This window comes from Equus caballus, chromosome 3 (genome assembly GCF_041296265.1).
Source record: "Equus caballus isolate H_3958 breed thoroughbred chromosome 3, TB-T2T, whole genome shotgun sequence".
NCBI lineage: Eukaryota > Metazoa > Chordata > Mammalia > Perissodactyla > Equidae > Equus > Equus caballus.
The window spans coordinates 61,497,468-61,516,175 of NC_091686.1; the positions used below are offsets into that span (position 1 = coordinate 61,497,468).

Sequence of the window (18,708 nt, forward strand, 5' to 3'; positions counted from 1 at the left end):
GGTGATCAAGAAAGTTCTCTGCCAAAAGACCTATGGATTCCGAAGGTATAATCTCTGTCCCTTGAAACTGGGTTCAAATCACTGCCCCCAGCGTCACGTGAATTAGCAAACGAGATGCAAGTTATGGCTCCAGAGTCCAGGAAAAGCTCGTCGCCGAGCTGCTCGGGGGTCACATGTCTTCCACAAGGGCATCGGTGTGACGGGGGAGCGCACGTCCAGGATACGTGCGCCTGTTTGCGCTCTGGGAGCAAAGGAGAGGTGGGAGACACCTCGCAGTGAAAACACACTGGAGGGGTGGGGAGAAAGGGCGGGGAAGGAAAAGATGAACACCTTCCTGAACTTTCCTCTCCCCTCGTCCCACACACTTGAAATAGAAATAATAACAACATGAAAAAAATGCTTACAGCCCGATGTTATCTCCCTACTTAAGTTGCCTCACTCTGGAGGGTATGGGGTATAAAGCGCAGACTGCGGCTGTCGCCGCCGGCTGGTGTCGGGAGCGAAGGTGCGGCGCTGTGGGTGCGCGCGGTAACCCCACCTTTAGGGAAGCAGGCATCCCGCTGTTCCACGCCATAGCCCCGGCTGACCCCCGCCCCCTCTGTCTCCTCTTCTCCTCCCTCCTCCCCTCCCTCCCTCCCCGCGCGGCCGCTCTGCACCGGCCCCGCGGAGGAGCCAGGCGACAGCACCCAGGCCGCCGCAGCTCCGGCCCGCAGCGCGCTCGTCTGCGCCCCCAGCAGCCCCCGCGGAGCCCGCGCGCCGGCGCCCGCAGCCCCGGGCCAGCGCGGCGCGCCCTGCGCCTAGCCCGGGCTCGCTGAGCCGACCTGCGCTCGGCTCGGGCGCCGCTGGCGGCGGGGAGCGCGGCGTGGCGAGGCCGCGGAGACGCAGGGGCGGCGGTGCCGAGGGGACGAGCTGCGCACCTGGAAAGTTACCCGGCTGCCTGGTGAGGATAGCGGGCAGGGGTTTGGGCACCGGGGTGCGCAGGGGGGACGGGGTCGGAGTGCGCGCGTGTGCCTGCTGTGCGTGGGTTGCGCGTGTGCGCCTCTGTTCCACACCCAGCCTGTCTCGTCTCTGGACTGTTGTGTTTGCTTGCGGACGTGTGCACGCGTTGCATTAACTTGGTGTGGCAGCCTTTCGTGAGCTCCTGGAGGCCGGGGAAGGCTACTTGATTTTAAGAAGGGGCAGGAGGGGGGATTCAGCCCCAGGGAGGAGTGCTCAGGGTTCGCACGCCTGTAGCCCGGGGCCCCCGAGGAGACTGTTGCTCCGGGCTGGGGGCTTCGCGGTGCTGTCAGGGCGTGCGCTCCTGGCTCCGCTTTGCCGAGCTCTGGGTAGCTGCTAGGAAACGAATACTTTGAGTCCTTGTAAACTTGTGTGGGTGTCCTGTGTCACTCTCAGCATCGTGAGGCGCCTTCAAGTTTCTTGCTGTGTATTTCGTGGTGATGCAGAAACGAGCAGATAAACAAATCAGTCACTTTGGGGATGAGAGAAAATGCAATGGGTGCAAGTTTGAGAAGAACTAGAGTGCAGATATACAGCAGTTGAGACCATAGCTGAGAATGGAAAGAAACGACGCTGACAGAATGGACAGGTAGACAGGATGACCCTCTGACAAACGCCTTGGTTTCCTGATCTTCATCTTGTTCCCGAAGTTCCCAGGGGCTTTTTTATACAGGGGGATAGCAACATACACCCCCCACCCCGCCCCTCTCCCCCCGTTCCTTAGAAATTATCTCTTTTCTTTGCAAGTTTCTATTTAACTCCTGGAGAAGGTGATCGACCCACATAACATACAGTAGCTGTTGCCAGTACTCCTGTTTAGTTTTACACAGGAGCGTGGGAGCTAATATGGTGGAGAATTCTCTTTAGAGAATTAGAGGCCATCCTTTCTATTGGAACATTTCATAACTAAGAATAAAGGACATAAAAAGATGGTGCACAGAGAGCTTTCTTTTTTACATGAAATACTTCATTCCAGTCCTCTGAAATCCCTGCAAGTGAAGCTAATTCACCTCACAGTGAAGGCATATGTTTCCTGGATGTTGCCCAAGTCTTTAGATCCCACATTGTCTTGCTGCCTCTAGGCTGTTTTCCTATCAATTATCCCCTCTTCTCCTATGTTTTCATTTTCTCTATGTTCGCTGGTTCATTATTCTGAGCTTACAAATACTACTCTCACGTTTTCACTATTGTAAAAATCCATTGCATGGACCATGATACCATATTGGAGTCCCTACTCTCAGTGTCAGCTTTGTAATCGGATTTCTATCCCAGTCTTCTGTGAAAGGCTAAATTCAGTGCTTTTCCGTCTGATCTCCTTTGCTTTGATGTGTCTGTGGGATGTGAACCGCAGCCTGCTCACCTCTTGAAAATCTTATCTTCCTGGCTTCTATGATACATCTCTTCTTTGTACAACTATTCCTTCTCCATCTTTGTTGTTTGCTTCTCCTCCTCTTCTCCTATGAATAATATCCACAGGTATTATCTAAATGTACATACTTAACAATAGAGACATTCCTTGCTTTTCTCCCTTAGTGATCTCATCTACTAATGGGACTTCAGTTCTTACTACTATCATAGCGGTCTCTTGACTTGACCTTTCTTCTTTGCTACCATCTGCTAGACATTTCCACCCTGATGACCCACCGGCACCTCAAACTCACCAAATATAAATCCAGATTCATTACCTTCTCCATAAAGCATACTTATTCTTCTAACCGTGGTCAGTGTCACCGTGCCCTAGCCCATAGATGGTGCTCTATTTTTAGGTGAATGAATGAATGAATGAGTTAATAGTACTGCCTTCCTTCAAGCCTTCTAAGATCAAAACATTGGAATCATTTTGACTTCCCTCTTGTGTACACCTATTTAATTACCACATTTAGAAATTTTGTCCCTGCAGTATTCCTCCCGTCATGCTTGATTTTTACTATTGTTCCCTCCATGTCTTCTCTCACTTTTACCAAAGCAATAGCTTCTTCTTACCATATCTCTAGTTTTTCTCTCAAACTTCCTATAGACCGAGACACTCTTACTCTCCTCACTGCCAGTGTCCTGGGCACTTTCTTCTTCTGCTTCAGCTTCAGCCACTACTTATGTATCGATGATTGCTAAATATTTTCAGCTCCTGCTTTGGATTTTCTAGTCCTTTGTTTCTTGCTGCCTACAGAACTTCTCTACCTTAAGGTTTCCACAGGTCCCTCAAACCGAGCTTGTCCAAAATTAAACTCACGGTCTTATCCCTCAGATCTGCTCCTTATTTTGCTTAATGACATCACCTCTTACTCAGTTGCCACAATGGAAACTTCCAAATCTTTATTGTTTATCTTATCAGTGCTCAGATTTCATCAGCTGTAATCTCCGGACCTACATCTATAAAATTATATTTATGTGTGTTTGCCTGTTTATCTGCAAAGGTAGCAACCAAAAGGAGCTGAATGGAATGCCACCACATTTGGCAGTGAAAATACAGGATATGTGGCGTTTATAAAATTCACTGTAAACATTTTGCTGGGGGAGGGACACTTCAAAGTGATAAGAAGCCTCGGGAGTAGCTGAAACTTTGGTTCCATAAGAAACTCATATAACTGCGTTAACAAGAGAAAATTACCCTCCAAACTAAGATGTCGTGGACAGGGAAAGCAATCAGTAGATTCAAAACTGAGCCCCAGATCAACAGTCAGGTCAGATGGACAGATGCTTTTAATTGTGGCATTGATATGGGGTTGAGCTGATTCTCACAAGGACCACTCTGTGTGGTTTGCTTCGGGGAGGTGAAGCGGAGATTTATATGTTCAATGATGGTTATTTTCTAAAAGAATTTTGATGAGACGAAGATAAGAGTAACATCAACTGACTGCATCAGTTTCATATATACTTAGAGGACTGTCTATAAAAGCCTGTATAATTCACTCCTTTAACTTCAGGCAAACCTGCAAGTATTATGAAAAAGAATGTGTTCTACTTTTCATGATTTGTTGAAGTGAAGGAAATTTCAGAGTTGCCTGTAGCCATAGCTTTTACCAAATCTCCTATGATAATGTTTTTCTCTTCTGGCTGCCACGGATGTGGTCCATTTTTTCTTGAGTTCAAGACAATAGGATGGGATTGGGATTCTGTCTGGCCTTAATTCTGTCCTCCTCACTTCCTACTTAGATTGGTGCAATAGTCTATTACTTTATCTTTCTTCTAAGCTCTTTTTACTCCATTCCATACTTATTACCAAGAAAGTTATTTTTCTAAAGGACAGGTCTGACCACATAATGTGAAAACAACTTGACCTACACTAAAATCCAGATACCATAACATGGCATATGAAATTTTTTAGTACCTTATACAGTATCTTGGTTTTCAGCATCATTTCTCCTCATTCTCCTTCACTTATGCATTTCAGCCTGTTCCCTGAGTATGCTGTCAGCTTTCTTGCATTCATTTGTTAGTACATGTTCTTTCTTTTTTTGATTAATAGACTTTATTTTTTAGATTTACAGAAAAATTAGGTGAAAAGTACAGAGAGTTTCCATATAGGCCCCCCTTGCTCTCTTCTTAACATCTTGTATCAGTGTGGTACTCTTGTTATAATTGATGAACCAATATTGACAGTGTTATTAACTAAAGTCCAGAGTGTACATTAGGGTTCATTCCTTGTGTTGTACATTCTATGAGTTTGGATAAATGTATAGTGACATGTGTCCACCATTACCATATTATACAGATAGTTTCGCTGCCCCAGAATTCCCCTCTGCTTCATCTATTCATTTCTCCCTCCTTCTCCCCAAGCCCCTGGCAACCACTGATCTTTTTACTGTCTCCAAGTTTTGTCTTTTCCAGAATGTCGTATAGTTGGAATCCTGCAATATGTAGGATTTTCAGATTGGCTTCCTTCACTTAGCAATATGCATTTAAAGTTCCTCCATGCCTTTTCATGGCTTAATAGTTATTACTTTTTATCACAGAATAATATTCCATTGTCTGGATATACCACTGCTTGTTTATCCATCATTCATTGAAGGACATCTGGGTTGCCTCCAGGTTTTGGCAATTATGAATAAAGCTGCTGTAGACATCTGAATGCAGGTTTTGGTGTGGACATACATTTTCATATCAGTTAGATAAATGCCAAGGAGCATGCTTCTGGATCATGTTTGTTTAGCTTTGTAAGAAACTGCCAAACTGTCTTCCAAAGTGGCTGTACCATTTTGCATTCCCATCAGCAAAGAATGAGAGTTCATGTTGTTCCATATCTTCTCCAGCATTTGGTGTTGTCAGTGCTTTGGATTTTGGCCATGCTAATATGTGTGTTGTGGTGTCTCGTTGTTTTGAGATTCCATAACGACATATGATGTTGAGCATCTTTTCATATCCTTATTTGCCATTTGTGTATCTTCTGTGGTGAGGTATCTGGTTAGATCTTTTGCCCATTTTTCAGCTGAGTTTTCTTGTTTGTTTTCTTATTGTTGAGTGTTAAGTGTTCTTTGTATATTTTGGATACTAATCCTTTATTAGATAGGTCTTTTACAAATACTTTCAGTCTATGGCTTGTTGTTTCATTCTCTTAACAGTGTCTTTTGGGGAGCAGAAGTTTTTAATTTTAATAAAGTCAAGCTTATCACTTTTTCCTTTCATGGATCATGCTTTTGGTGTTTTATTCAGAAAAGTTGCCACTAAAGCCAAGATCACTTAGATTTTCTCCTAGTAGATTGTCTACTAGCAGTTATATAGTTTTGTGTTTTATATTTAGGTCTTTGATCCATTTTGAGGTAAGTTTTATAAAAGATGTAAGGTCTGTGTCTAGATTTATTTGTTTTGCATATGGATATCCAGTTGTTGCAATACAATTTGTTAAAAAGACAATCCTTTCCCCAGTGGATTGCCTTTGCTCCTTTGTCAAAGGTCGGTTGACTGTATTTGTGTGGTTCTATTTCCAGGCTCTCTATTCTGTGCCATTGATCTATTTTCTATTCTTTCACTAATACCCCACTGTCTTGATTATGGCAGCTTTATAGTAAGCCTTGAAGTCTGGTAGTATCACCACTCTGACTTTGTTGTCCTGTAATAATATTGTGTTGGTTTAGTTCATATTTTTTGATCAGTAAGTTTTTCTACTGAGTTATTTTGTTGGATAAATAATGTTAACAGTGATAAAAATGGTAATATTTAATATTTACTAAATACACACTATGTGTCAGTCACTGTGCTAAATTCTTATCGTGGTTTATCTCGTTTAACTCTAACAACTCTAAATTATACACAACATTATTTTATCTGTCTGTTGATCTATCTATATGTCTCTCTCTCTCTTCTGTTATTCACTCTCAAGCCAAATATCATGCCCAAGTGACAGTGCTTGGATTGGGACTCTGGCCCTATAACCTTAGCCAGCACTGTACCATCTCCCATATTTGTGGATATACGTGTGGCTATACTTGTATATATACGTATACGTATATATATATATATATATATATATGTATAAATGTGTGTGTGTGTGTGTATTTATATCACACTCCAGATGGACAGAGAGAGAAATAGACGTTATCTAGATCAGAGCCAAGATTTTGGTTTCAAACTACTTTGAGGCTGGAGGAAAAACACAACTAAGCTTAATTCCTCCCACATTGGCTGCCAGGTGTTAATCCGCCTGCAAGAGCCTTCACAGTCAGTTTTGCTTTTCCTGTGTCTTTTCTAGTTACCTCTTATGTGTGATATTTCCTAAATAGTATTTAAATTAATGTAATAATAATTTATAGTTTTATATGCTTTTCCTCTCTTCTTGTTAAATGCCACTGCTCATTCTATTCCTCTCTCCTGTCTCTGGCTGCAGTTGAACTATGTTTTTTTGTTGTCTTCAAAGATTATTACGTGGGCCTTTTTGGTTTAAGGATTACACTGCAATATGTGAAAATACATAGTGGCTACATGAAGAAATTACAGAGCTTGAGGAGTCCTTGCAGTCCTGGAACCAGGGCTAGGTCATTCACAATGTTTTCTAGTCTCCATCTTTTGATGAGGCTTCTCTTACCGGGGAAGTTTCCCAGGCTATTTGTTCCGGAGTGACTTCTTTTCTTAATAGAACATGTGATCCAGACAGACTAAGATTCCCCTCCCCCACCCCCAGGGGAATAATTTGCATCTTTAAAGACCTCCTGCCTGGAAGATGTCCAGACTAGACTTCTGTCCCACCTAGCAATGATCCCCTCTGGACATTTCCTCACACCAAGACACTAAGTGCCCTGTCTCTAGTCACGTACTAGAGGATTCTAAGTAATTTATAGAAGGTTACACAGCTGGGAAAGGGCAGATTGTCTTCCTCCTCTGGCTGGCCTGACTCCATTGCTCATGTTAAATCCTGATCTTTATCTCCAGGTTCATTTCTTATTACATCATGTGCTGCCCTCTGATTATAAGAAAGGTTCTAGTAACGTATGGTTGCTAGATTGATGGAGCAATATCCTGTGGTTCACTTCTCCTTGTGGCTAGTAATACATATTTGAGAAATAGCTTATCTGTCTTAGTGACTGATACAGGAAACAGAGTGAATCTAATTGGGTTTTATGAAGCCAGACACTTGAAGCCTTGGCTTGAGGTACATCAGTATTTAAATGGGGAAACTAACCAGGAAATCAGACTTGGTATTGAGCCATTTAGTAACTTACTACATCTTAAATTAGTGACTTGAAGGATGAGTTAGTTACTCTCATTGCACCCATCTTTGGAATTCTAAACAGCTTGAAAGATTTATACAGCTTCCAAAATGACCTCGTTAAAGTCAGGGAATAGTTGTGTTTTGGGAAAATTTAATATCTTCTACTTAATTGTGCTTCAAGTTTGTAAAATTGTTGGATTGGTACAGAGTGTTTTGAATGCCATACATAGAGCAAGAATGATGCTAAGCCTTTTCGTATTTAGAATGCTAGAACTGTTTTCTGTGTCAAATTTGACTGCAAATTCATGGAACTATGACACTGATAGAGTATGTGACACTTAGTTAGGTCTTAGTAAACAATTGTTTTTTGAATAAAGAATGGGTTGTTAGTTTAATATTAGATTTAACAGTTTTTGTGCTTACTTTTGTTCTTTATAAGGCAGCTCCTTTTCCTCTGACCACTCCTTCCCTCCGTCCTGCCTTGGCAGAGGAGTACTTGTCCACGAACCAGAAAAGTATGTCTAGAAGATGGCTCACTGCTACGTGTTAGAAACTTACGCACACGTTAATTCAAGGTACCTTTGGAAGTACCTTTCTCATGCCTGTCGTTCTGAATCTCATTCAAGTTTATTCTCAGGTCCCATTTAAACGTCTTCTGAATTGCTTATTCAGAATCCAAGGGTATCTAGGGCTGCTTCTTTGAATTCTAATCTCCTTTTTATATATTCCTAATATGTAAGAATAGTAAATGCTAACAAGTCAACAGAAACTTAAAGGTTAAATCTGCTTCATCTCTGTAACATACTAAGGCAGTTCTCTTGAGGTTAATGTTTATTAATGACTACTTTGAACGTGAACTCTATGAGGAATATCTGGGTGCTGCAAGATTACTTTTATAAGTACATTTATTTTCTGTTTGTACCATCCATCTTAGGTGACCTGCAGTGGCTGTTTGGTTGCATTTGTTTGAAATTTACAGGCTCTTTTCCATCTACGCTTTTATTGTCATAGAGTTCATGATTATTCCAGTAGAGCTAGTGAAATCAGTCTAAGCATTTCGTTTCTCTCTGAGTTTGAAATTTGGAGGGAGAGAAGGGCACAAATGTATGGGATGTATAACTTCAAAGTTGCATCTATCTCTTCAGACATTAGATAATCATAAGTAATTCAAACTCAGTTTACAAGCACTATAATGCTTCTTGGGTTGCGGCTGTCAAAAATTGCACCTGTAAGAGCTGGTCCAGTGGTGTAGTGGTTAAGTTTGTGCTCTCCACTTCAGCGGCCCAGGGTCCTTGGGTTCGGATCCCGGGTGCGACTTACACTGCTCATCAACTCACACTGTGGTGGCGACCCAGATACAAAACACAGGAAGCTTGGCACAGGTGTTAGCTCAGGGACAATCTTCCTCAAGCAAAAAGAGGAAGACTGGCAACAGATGTTAGCTCAGGGTCAGTCTTCCTCGCACACACACAAAACATAGCACGTGTAAAAGTACGAAATTTAAATAGGTAGTCTAAAAAGACTTCAACTTTATGACAATTAATCAAAGCAGTATTTTCCAAACTTCACCCTCCTGAATTCTCCTTTTTGATTTTGCTCATGTGTGTGTATTATCTGCAGATGATTTATTTTCTATTTTCATTGAATTGACTCAGTAAACCTAAATACCTAATTTGGCCTCACAACCCTGGGGTGCCAATTATTTATATTTCTAATGAATGTTAAAATAAATACATAACTAATAAACTAAACAACGTTTCTGAGTCAACTAAAATCATGCCTCATGGTTTCTGATCTGCATTTCACATCCCAGGACTATTTTGTGGCCTATACTGAGGGTATTCTTAATAGGAAAAGAAGAGAGCCTTGTACTGTAGGTGATGGTTTTTTGGGACAACCTTGCTCTAGGATATAAAGTAAAGGATGTAGAAGAACCCCCATACCTCTGTTTTACCTTCTGGTAACTGCAATCCAGAAGTTTCTAACAGTGAGCATTATCAGAAATGCAGAACTTAATAGGTACGTACAGCAGGAGTAAAGTGTGAATAAAGCAGCAGCGACTCTGGCTCCTCCTCTGAGGAATGCAGATGTGTGATTTTCTAAATCAGGGGAAGGTCTTTGAGTGTAGCTGCCCAGGGAGCTCTGAGAGTTGTGACATTTTCAAGCCTCTGCTGCTGGAGCTGCTCATTTCCGTTTTATCTTGGCCATGCTGACATCCAAATCACACTTTTGTTGGGATGCTTTTGACAGCTGTCCGGAGACAATGACCAAAGAGAACAGCAGGTAAGAATGGAACCAAGTGCCAATGCCGCCTCTTGGAGGGATTAAGGAAATCAGTCAATAGCTTTCCTTCTGGAAGCATGGGGAATTTTATTGCTTATCAAACAGTGATGACTGCTGTGTTTCTATTTATGAAACAGATCAGAATGAGAGGAGTGGTGGCGGCTGTTGGGAAGTGAAACTCCACTAGGTAATTTCGAATTCTGTGCCTTCTCTCAGGTCTTTGAGCAAAATGGGAAATGGTTCAGTGAAACCCAAACATTCCAAGCATCCAGATGGCCACTCTGGGAACCTCACCACCGATGCCCTGCAGAGCAAGGTGACTGAACTGGAGAGAGAATTGAGGAGGAAGGATGCCGAGATCCAGGAGCGGGAGTACCATTTGAAGGAGCTGCGGGAGCAGCTGTCGAAGCAGACTGTAGCCATTGCAGAGCTCACGGAGGAGCTCCAGAACAAGTGCATCCAGCTGAACAAGCTTCAGGATGTGTTGCACATGCAGGGAGGAAGCCCGCTTCAGGCCTCTCCAGATAAAGTGCCTCTTGAGGTCCACCGGAAGACCTCAGGATTGGTCTCTCTCCATAGCAGAAGGGGAGCAAAGGCTGGGGTGTCTGCTGAGCCAACAACCCGAACCTATGACCTCAATAAACCCCCTGAATTTTCCTTTGAGAAAGCAAGAGTCAGAAAGGACTCCAGGTAAGAAGTTTCCACACCCTTTTGACTTGGATGGCCTCCATATTATGAAACACTAGAGTGATATTTATTAATCCTCCTCAGTGGTAAAGAGCATATTGACTCTTTCAGATTTGGAGATAGAAGGACTTCTAAAATGGTTTTGTTTTGCAAAAGAGTGTCCCTTTAAGCAGAACTTCTCTTTAAAGTTGGAATTGTGCTTAACCTAGACTTTGATTTGTGATATGTGTAACTGAGGAGCTGAGATTACAAAAGTAATTTCCATTGTCTTGAAAACCCTAAGGGGAGTGAAGAAGTAGCTTTTGGAAGTCTGTGCTTCTCTCTTTCTATAGGAGTGGACTTAAAAGTGTACACAAATCACAATGAATTATGAGTATGTATAATAAAAACCACTTATTAGCACTTAGTCTGCAAGTGTCATGAAAAAGGAGTGAGCTGGAGACTCAAAGGGATGAGTTCATTCATTCACTCATTCCACAGTTTAAGCTGAGCGTTACGTCTTCCACCCACTGTGTTAGATGCTAAGCATGTATCAGTGAATAAATAGACACAGAGGCTTTCTTGTGGGGAGGTAGACAGTGTACATGGACATAAGTAAGCATTCTGTAATTATTAATTGGGATACATGACATGATGAAACCACGAGTACAGTGGGTAGTATCTGGGATTAGGGAGAGAGAATGGGAAGGAGGCAACAGGATTGAGATTGTCACGGAGATATGGCTAATGAGGTGACCGTTGACTGAGACCCAGAGGAAGAAAAGGAGCATAGACTAGGTGGAAACAATTAAAAGCTAGAATTAATTATAAAAATAAGGATTTTTAAAAGAACATGTAAATATTTATCACGGCATTCTTGCATGTGTGTGTGTGTACTTTCTGGCTAAAGTCTGAACTTCCTAACCAGGAAAGATTGACTAGAAACATTATAAGTTACAGTCTCCTTTCTACATTGTTTTTAAATGAGTGAATATTTATTAGTTGAAATTAGATCTTTTGCCTTGGTAATGTCTTGGCTGGGCCTGGATCTCTCTTGCAAATTGCAATATTTGTGAAATTAAAACAAATTTTAATTTATTCACAGACACAAGTATATAAATCAAGATTAAAACATCTGACTTAAACAAATAAATGATTAATTTTGACAACAGAATCATAAAGGGAGGTTTAATTCATCAATTTGTTGACAGTACTTGGCACATAGTGAATGATTGATAAATATTTGTTAAGGAAACAAGTCATGCTGGATTATTAATCATACTACTCTGTGGCTGAAAGAAATCTGATTAATATTAGAGTTCAGAAGAGTTTTTTAAACCAAGAGTTTTTTATTAGTTGGTTTAGAAAGGTCTTATCTATTCCCTTTGCAAAAGTAATAATTATTTCTTTTTAATGGTGTGAATTCAGAAATTATAAATGTTAGAAACTTACGCTTGCTTTTCAAAAACTGAACATCATCCATGGTTCTCTTTTGATATATCAGAGATATATGCACATATGGTAACATTATATATCATGCATCATGTTACTATATAGACATAAGCATAATATAGTATCTTTCAGATAGCAGTGTGCTTGTATATCTAGGAGAAGTGTAAGAGAATTCAATAGCAATTCATCTTCTTTGACCCTCTTCCTACATATCCCATCAGATTTCTCCTCTTGAACAAAGATAATGTTCAATTGTTTTGTTCCAAAGACTTGAGGCATCTTGAGGCAATACACTATTCTCCTGGTGTTAGGTAACTGAACAATCCAATATAAGCATATTCCTATGAATTTCTTTATTAGCTCTACTATGAAGAAGAAAATCAGTAGTTCTGCACAGGCAATTGCTGGGCCAAACCATACTCCTTTTCGTCTGTCTATCGTAAGTGGGACATGAGAGGAAAGACATTATAGCTCTTGAGAAAGGACTAGTAATGATTCCCCTCATCATAAAGGCAAGCCAGATGGATTCAAGTCTGTGTTGAGGTCATGATGAAGAAATGGGCTAACTGATTCCTAATGATTAAGTCCTAAAGAGAGCAAACTAGATGATTCATGCCCTAATATTCCCCATATGCTTTCATAGAGCCTTGTGGTTCTAAATTCGAAAATTAAATAGAATATGGGAACCACTCTTTTTTTGTTGACTGGTTTGTGCCTTAATTTCCCTTGCAAAATATATCTTTCCTGAAGTCTGGAATAACTGGCTAAACAGAAACAGCTAACATCATCAATTCAGAGATTTTTAATTTTCCAGTTTTTCAACAGGGCTAAATATTACAGTTCATTTTCTATTTTGAGATAGTTCCAGTTTTGGAGGAAAGCCATAAGTAAACCTTGGATATTTTTGTCTATCTTTTACACTATCTATCAAAAATTTTGTAAGAAACAATTTTCTAGAAATTAGAGCTTTAAAAAATATGGGAGCATCATTCGATAATACAAGGATGACATACAGTAGCCTGGTTTGGCTACTTTTCCAAGCAGTTCCTGCTAGATAAGAGACAATTTAAGACATGAGTCAAAATGTCTCCTCTCTATATTCTTAGGTTCTCATGACATTTTGTTGAACTTTTATAAAGTTTATTAATTGAATTTATGACTAAATTTGTTCCTACTAATCTATGCCAATTACATTTTGGATGAAGTCCCCCCTCCATACTGGATGGGAAAGCCATTGAATGGCTTTTCAGTCTTTTTGTCAGAAAGGATATCTCTGATGAGTACATAACAGTGAGCAGGAAATGGAGAGGAGACTCCCAGCCCTCCTGCAATCAGCAGCATCAGGAGATAGGAAGTACTGACAGAAACCAGAGCATAACGTTTGGAGAAATGATAGATTTGGAATGTGAGGATTCACTTTCAGTAACTCATGAGAGACTCTAAAACCCATGCCACAGCGGTCTGTGAGTTTGCTGAGGCCCCTGGGCTCAAATGTATTTCAAGTGGCAAGTGAACCTTGTCAACCTCCAGGCAGCCAGCTCATACTAGCTTCATTGTCCTGTACCCATCAAGTGTACTTGTAGAGTCTGAAGGGATAACTTAAACTGTATAATTATACCTGCCTTTTTTTATGGAGAACTTATATCCTCTAATGGCATTGGAGAACTCTTGAAATTTGTCTCTTGCAAAATTCAAGGGTCTACCTTTTTTTTTTTTGGCCTGAGGAAGATTGACCCTGAGCTAATATCTGTGCCAGTCTTCCTCTGTTTTTTGTATGTAGGATGATGCCACGGCATAGCTTGATGAGTGGTGTGTAGGTCTGTGCCCGGGATCCGAACCCGTGAACCCCAGGCCACCGAAGCGTTGTATGCGAATGTAACCACTACGTCATCTGGCCAGCCCCAAGGGTCTACTTTTTAAGATCAGATTCTGGAATAATTGAGTGTCATCCAATAGAGCTGTCTGCAATGATGGAAAAGTTCTATAGTCTGTGTTGTCCAATATGATAGCCAATAGCAAAATGTACCTGTTGAGCACTTGAAATGTGGCCAGTGCCACTGAGGAGCTGAATTTTTAATTGTAATTAATTTTAAAATTGAATAGCCACGTGTGTCTAATGGCTATTGTATTGGATATTGCAGTTGTAGGTTATGTATTCTTATGTGTTTTTGGCTGTGATTGCTATCTCTTGAGATGGGAATTATAATCTAGTGAAGTTTGGGAAAACTTTATAGACAAGGTAAGACCTGTGTTCAGTTTTAGGACAAAGTCACAGAAATGAGAATGTCCCTGTCAGATTGAGATGGCCACAATGTAGATTTGCTCTTAAACTGCATGGAACATGCAGTATGTCATAGGCTTTTGTAGTGACTTAGCTTTGTGCCTGCTGACCATTTTAGATATTCAGAAGCATACGACTATGTGGGCACATAGCCCATTTCTATTACAGGTACTCAGCCTTACTCAGGGATTGTAAATTTTCTTGAGTCCGAATATTACAGTATATCACACACTCTGATCTCTGGGTTAAATTTAACATAGTGAGCATCAGAAGACTTTAGAGCCAGTAGAACCTTAGAGATTATTTCACACTACTCCCATTATTGGAGAAGCGAAGAAACAGGTGCAGGGGAGTTGCAGAATATGCGATGGCAAGTGGCAGAGCTAAGATTAGAATCCAAGACTCTTGAGTTTGAAACCAGTTCTCTCCCTCTACAATCCTAGTGCTCTTAGAACTCCTCACAAAGATGAAAGGCCTCAAGTCAGACCAGTTTGGGCAGCAGTCTGCTGTATTATGACATACTCTATTGATTGATAGGAGGAATGTTGGTGCTTCCTGGCTTATTCCAAGCAGAGCTGAGCAGAGCCTACCCATTGCATCAATGTTCACCAAGTGCTGGATCCCCAGAGCTCGGGCATGTGTGAAAAGGACACAGAGAATGGGTTTGATCCATCTGATGGCACAGACGGTGATTTATATGGAGGGACACGAATGGGATCCCAAATGAGTACAGTGCTTCTCAAGGCTGAGAACTGAGAATCAGTGGCAAAGGAGGGTGAGAAAGAGCTCGGATAGCATTTCTGTTCATGTTTGACCTGCCTTGAGCACCAAGACAACTGTGCATCCAGAGGTCAGACCTTTTACTGAGATTAAATTTTCTGTTTATGTAGACATTGTTTAGCAAACTTCAGCACTGGCAGAGCAAAATTACGAGCTCAGGCTGCATGTCTGGTGGAGCACAGGCAAATTAATCGGAGACATCTGGCAAGTTGCTGGTATGAGTGCCTTTTGCTAAGAACGCTTAAACTATCATTTGAAACTATTGTTGTTCTGTGAAAAGGAAAGATAAAACAAAGACTTGCCGTCTGACTTCAGATGTTGACTCTAGTTTTAGGAAGGACAATTAGTTTCATTTGTCACTCCCACCCCAGGAGCAGAATAGGTAAAAGTGGAAAATGTGAGTGAGTCATCCCTTTAAAAAAGACATGGAAAAGGAGTGAGGAAGAGTATGTTTGTGATTATTTGTGCCTCCTTTCTAAAGCCATGCTGAGCATTTGAATGTGCGTTATAGAAATGTGGCTTCTTTATTGAACAAGAGTGTTTCTATGGAATAATAATAATGATAGTAATAATAATAACATTTATATATACTAATTGTGTGCCAGGCACCACTCTGAATGCTTCCAACTATTGGATTATTTAATCCTCACAAAAAACCTGTAAGATAGATATTATTATTATCACTCACATTTTATATTTGGGAAACTGAGGGATGCAGAATTAAATAACTTGCTTAAGATTACACAGCTTTTCGTATTGGAACCAGGATTCAAAGCCAGGAAATCCGCTATCTAAAGTCTGTTCTATCAACTCCTATATACCACTTTTCCAACATAAATCTTACAGGAGGACTCTTCACATTTTAGTTGGGAAGCCATGTAAAAAATTAAATATATAATTAGAAGTAAATACTCTTCTAATGCTTTTTTGTGTGTGAGTACAACCACTCCCTGCTGTTGTTACTTCTCCCTGAAAATTGTGCTTCTAGAAGGTGCTGCCCTGTTCCAGTTTGCAGTAGAGGAAAATTTTGCCGGAAGCAGGAGAGAAAGAAACCTTCTTTTTTTCCTTCTATGAAGTAGTCACTTAGATGTTGCTGTATGAGAGGTTATATATCTAGATTTTACATAGATTGTTAAAGATTTTTAAGAGTGTATGTACAGACTTTTAATTATCAGTTGGCCAGTTAAAAAAAACATGCATGTGCTTATGAATACTATTGCCTTATCATGGGTCTTCAGAAAAGCAAAAAATGAAGCTCCTTAAATAAGGGAGGGAAGAAGAGAAAAGTCCAGTTGTGTGGTGATCTGATAGCCAGAAGCTATGGGTGAAGGCAGCTGGGTGATGGGTCTGGTGGAAGTTGTCAGGGTGTTTGAGAACAGAAGGATGTGCCTTTAGCCATCCAGATCAGAACTCACTACTCAGGGGTGGGGTGAGGAAACCAAGTTGTCACTTAACTGATAGATGTCTGTTGTTTTCTGTCCTTTATCTCATGGAGGCTGGACACTTACTTGTCTGGTGAGGTGGGTGTTGCTTTCCTCTTGTCCCAAAGGTGAGGTGAAAGCTCAGAGGCATTCAACAACTTGCTCAAGCTCCTGTGTTGGTAGTTTGTTGAACCAGGTTTCACATCTGCAGCTGCCTGATGTCAAAAATGTGTTCTTTACCACAGTGTGCACAGCCCTTCCAGATGGTGCAACCTACAATGTGAATGGCTCCCCTTGGAGTTGGGTGTGGGGTGGGGTGGGTGGTGCTGTTAAACTTCAAGGAAAAGGAGAGAGAAGGAGCAGGGAGAAGTTGAAGAACCTGCCTAGAATTCAGTGGCAGCTGCCTTCATGGCTCTGGGTGCAGTAAAATAGGTTTGGGCAGACTTTCTGAGTCCTGGCCCCAGGCCCCTCTCACTTCCTGCCCCTGCGCTTTCATCTTTCTCTCTAGGAGGCAAGGGCCACTGGCTCTCCTCACTCTGCACACTCCTCTCGGCCCTCTCTCAGCCTCTCAAATTGTCTTCTGCTTGGTTTATGGCTGCCCTTTGCTCCTTCTCAATTTATCCTCAAATCTTCCAGTCTCTCAATTGCTAGTTGTTAGGAAAAATGTTTAATTAAGCCTCCGAAAATGCTCAGGACTCGAGGACTTATTGTTATGAATAGTCGAAAGTCTTAGCGCCCATTGTAGGTATGCAGCTGACTCCCAACCTCCCCTCGCCTCTGGTCTACGTTCCTAGGAGTCGGAGCTTGCACTATGATATTTTTATCCTTCATGAAAGCATAGCAATTTTTGACCCAGTAGCCTTGGCTAGGAAGATTCCCTTTACTCCTTCAGATTAGCAATTCAATTCAACAAATATTTGTTGAGTATTGAATCAGTGAAGCTCATGCTTTAGTTTTATTTTCTTCCTCTTCTGCTTCTCTTTTCTGTATTTCTTTCTGTCTTCTTGCCTCCATTTCTTTCACTTGTACTTTTATTTTGTTCTCTCCTAATTTTCCCCTGTTCTCAATATCAGACTAATCAATGACCACCAACACCAATTTTGAGTACTTGCTGTAGACCAGGCACAGTGCGCTATGACCACAGCGTGCTATAGTTGTCTCAGTTATTTTCACAACAAACCTGCCGGGTAAGTATTATTATCTGAGGCTTAGCAAGCATAAGTAACTAGCCCATGCTCATCTTTAGTAGCGCCTAAAGCTTGTCTAACCTCACCTAGAGGTCAGGACAGCTACCCCTTAATTGGAGCAACTCTGAAACCTGTACTCATTTTATTTTGCTTGCTATCTTACTGATTTATAGGATATTTGTAGCAGTTTGCGGATCTGCTTGGCTCCTTCAGGTGACTGTAGCAGTACTGGCTTTGAACCGTTGTCCTGGGGGCTCGGGCAGGAGCCTACAGCTCTCCTCACTCACTTCTTCTTACCTCTGCTTTTCCTCACAAACATTCCGTGCCATTCTGGATACTGCCTGTTTCCTTGCCAGGAAAGAGTATGGTAGAAATAGTATAGTTGAGAAGACGGAGGCCTTTTTCTTCTTACTTGTTGAATCAGAGGGAAGTGTTGTCACTGACCTTTGCCTCCTAAGATGCAGGGCAATCACTTTCCAGGGGAGCCTTCCTTTTCTTTCTGAAAACCTAAACAGCTCGGTTCCTGCTGCCTGACCTTTGCTAGGGTTTAAACTGCAATAAAATTCTCAAGAAGGGGAAAAGATCTGAAGCCAAGGATAAAGCTTTTCAGTTTTTAGACTCTGGAAGTACCTTCTATGTGAAAGATACATTTCTTCTATTTATCCTTTGACTGAAACTGTTTCCTTTCTTTAAAGTCTCATTTTAAAATAATTTGTCTCCTCCTCTCCATGCTGACCCCCCTTAGAAGTATTTGTTAGTTGTAGATTTTTCAGTGCAGTCTTGTTTGATAGTTTTTTTGAGATCTATAATGGCCAGAGGATGTCCTATATGTAATTCATACTAAAGTGTGAGTGATCAGGAACTCCCAGTTTCCTTTTAATCCTTCTAGGAGTATTTGTTTGTCAAGCCAAATTAATTTTAATTGGTAAATTTCAAGCATCAGTTTTGATTGTCCTTTGGGGGTTTATGGATCAAGCTCTGGGAAATATGAAGGAAAGA

At 41.3% G+C, this 18,708-nt stretch overlaps 1 protein-coding gene across 1 annotated transcript in view; it reads left to right on the plus strand.

Moving 5' to 3' along the window:
- The first annotated feature begins 768 nt into the window (after nucleotides 1-768).
- PRKG2 (protein kinase cGMP-dependent 2) overlaps nucleotides 769-18,708 on the plus strand; it is a 99,898-nt gene continuing 81,958 nt past the window's right edge. The window contains exons 1-2 of the mRNA XM_023637856.2: nucleotides 769-940; nucleotides 10,139-10,612. Coding sequence (XP_023493624.1) covers nucleotides 10,152-10,612 — 461 coding nt within the window. The 5' untranslated portion in view covers nucleotides 769-940; nucleotides 10,139-10,151. The remainder of the gene's footprint in view (nucleotides 941-10,138; nucleotides 10,613-18,708) is intronic.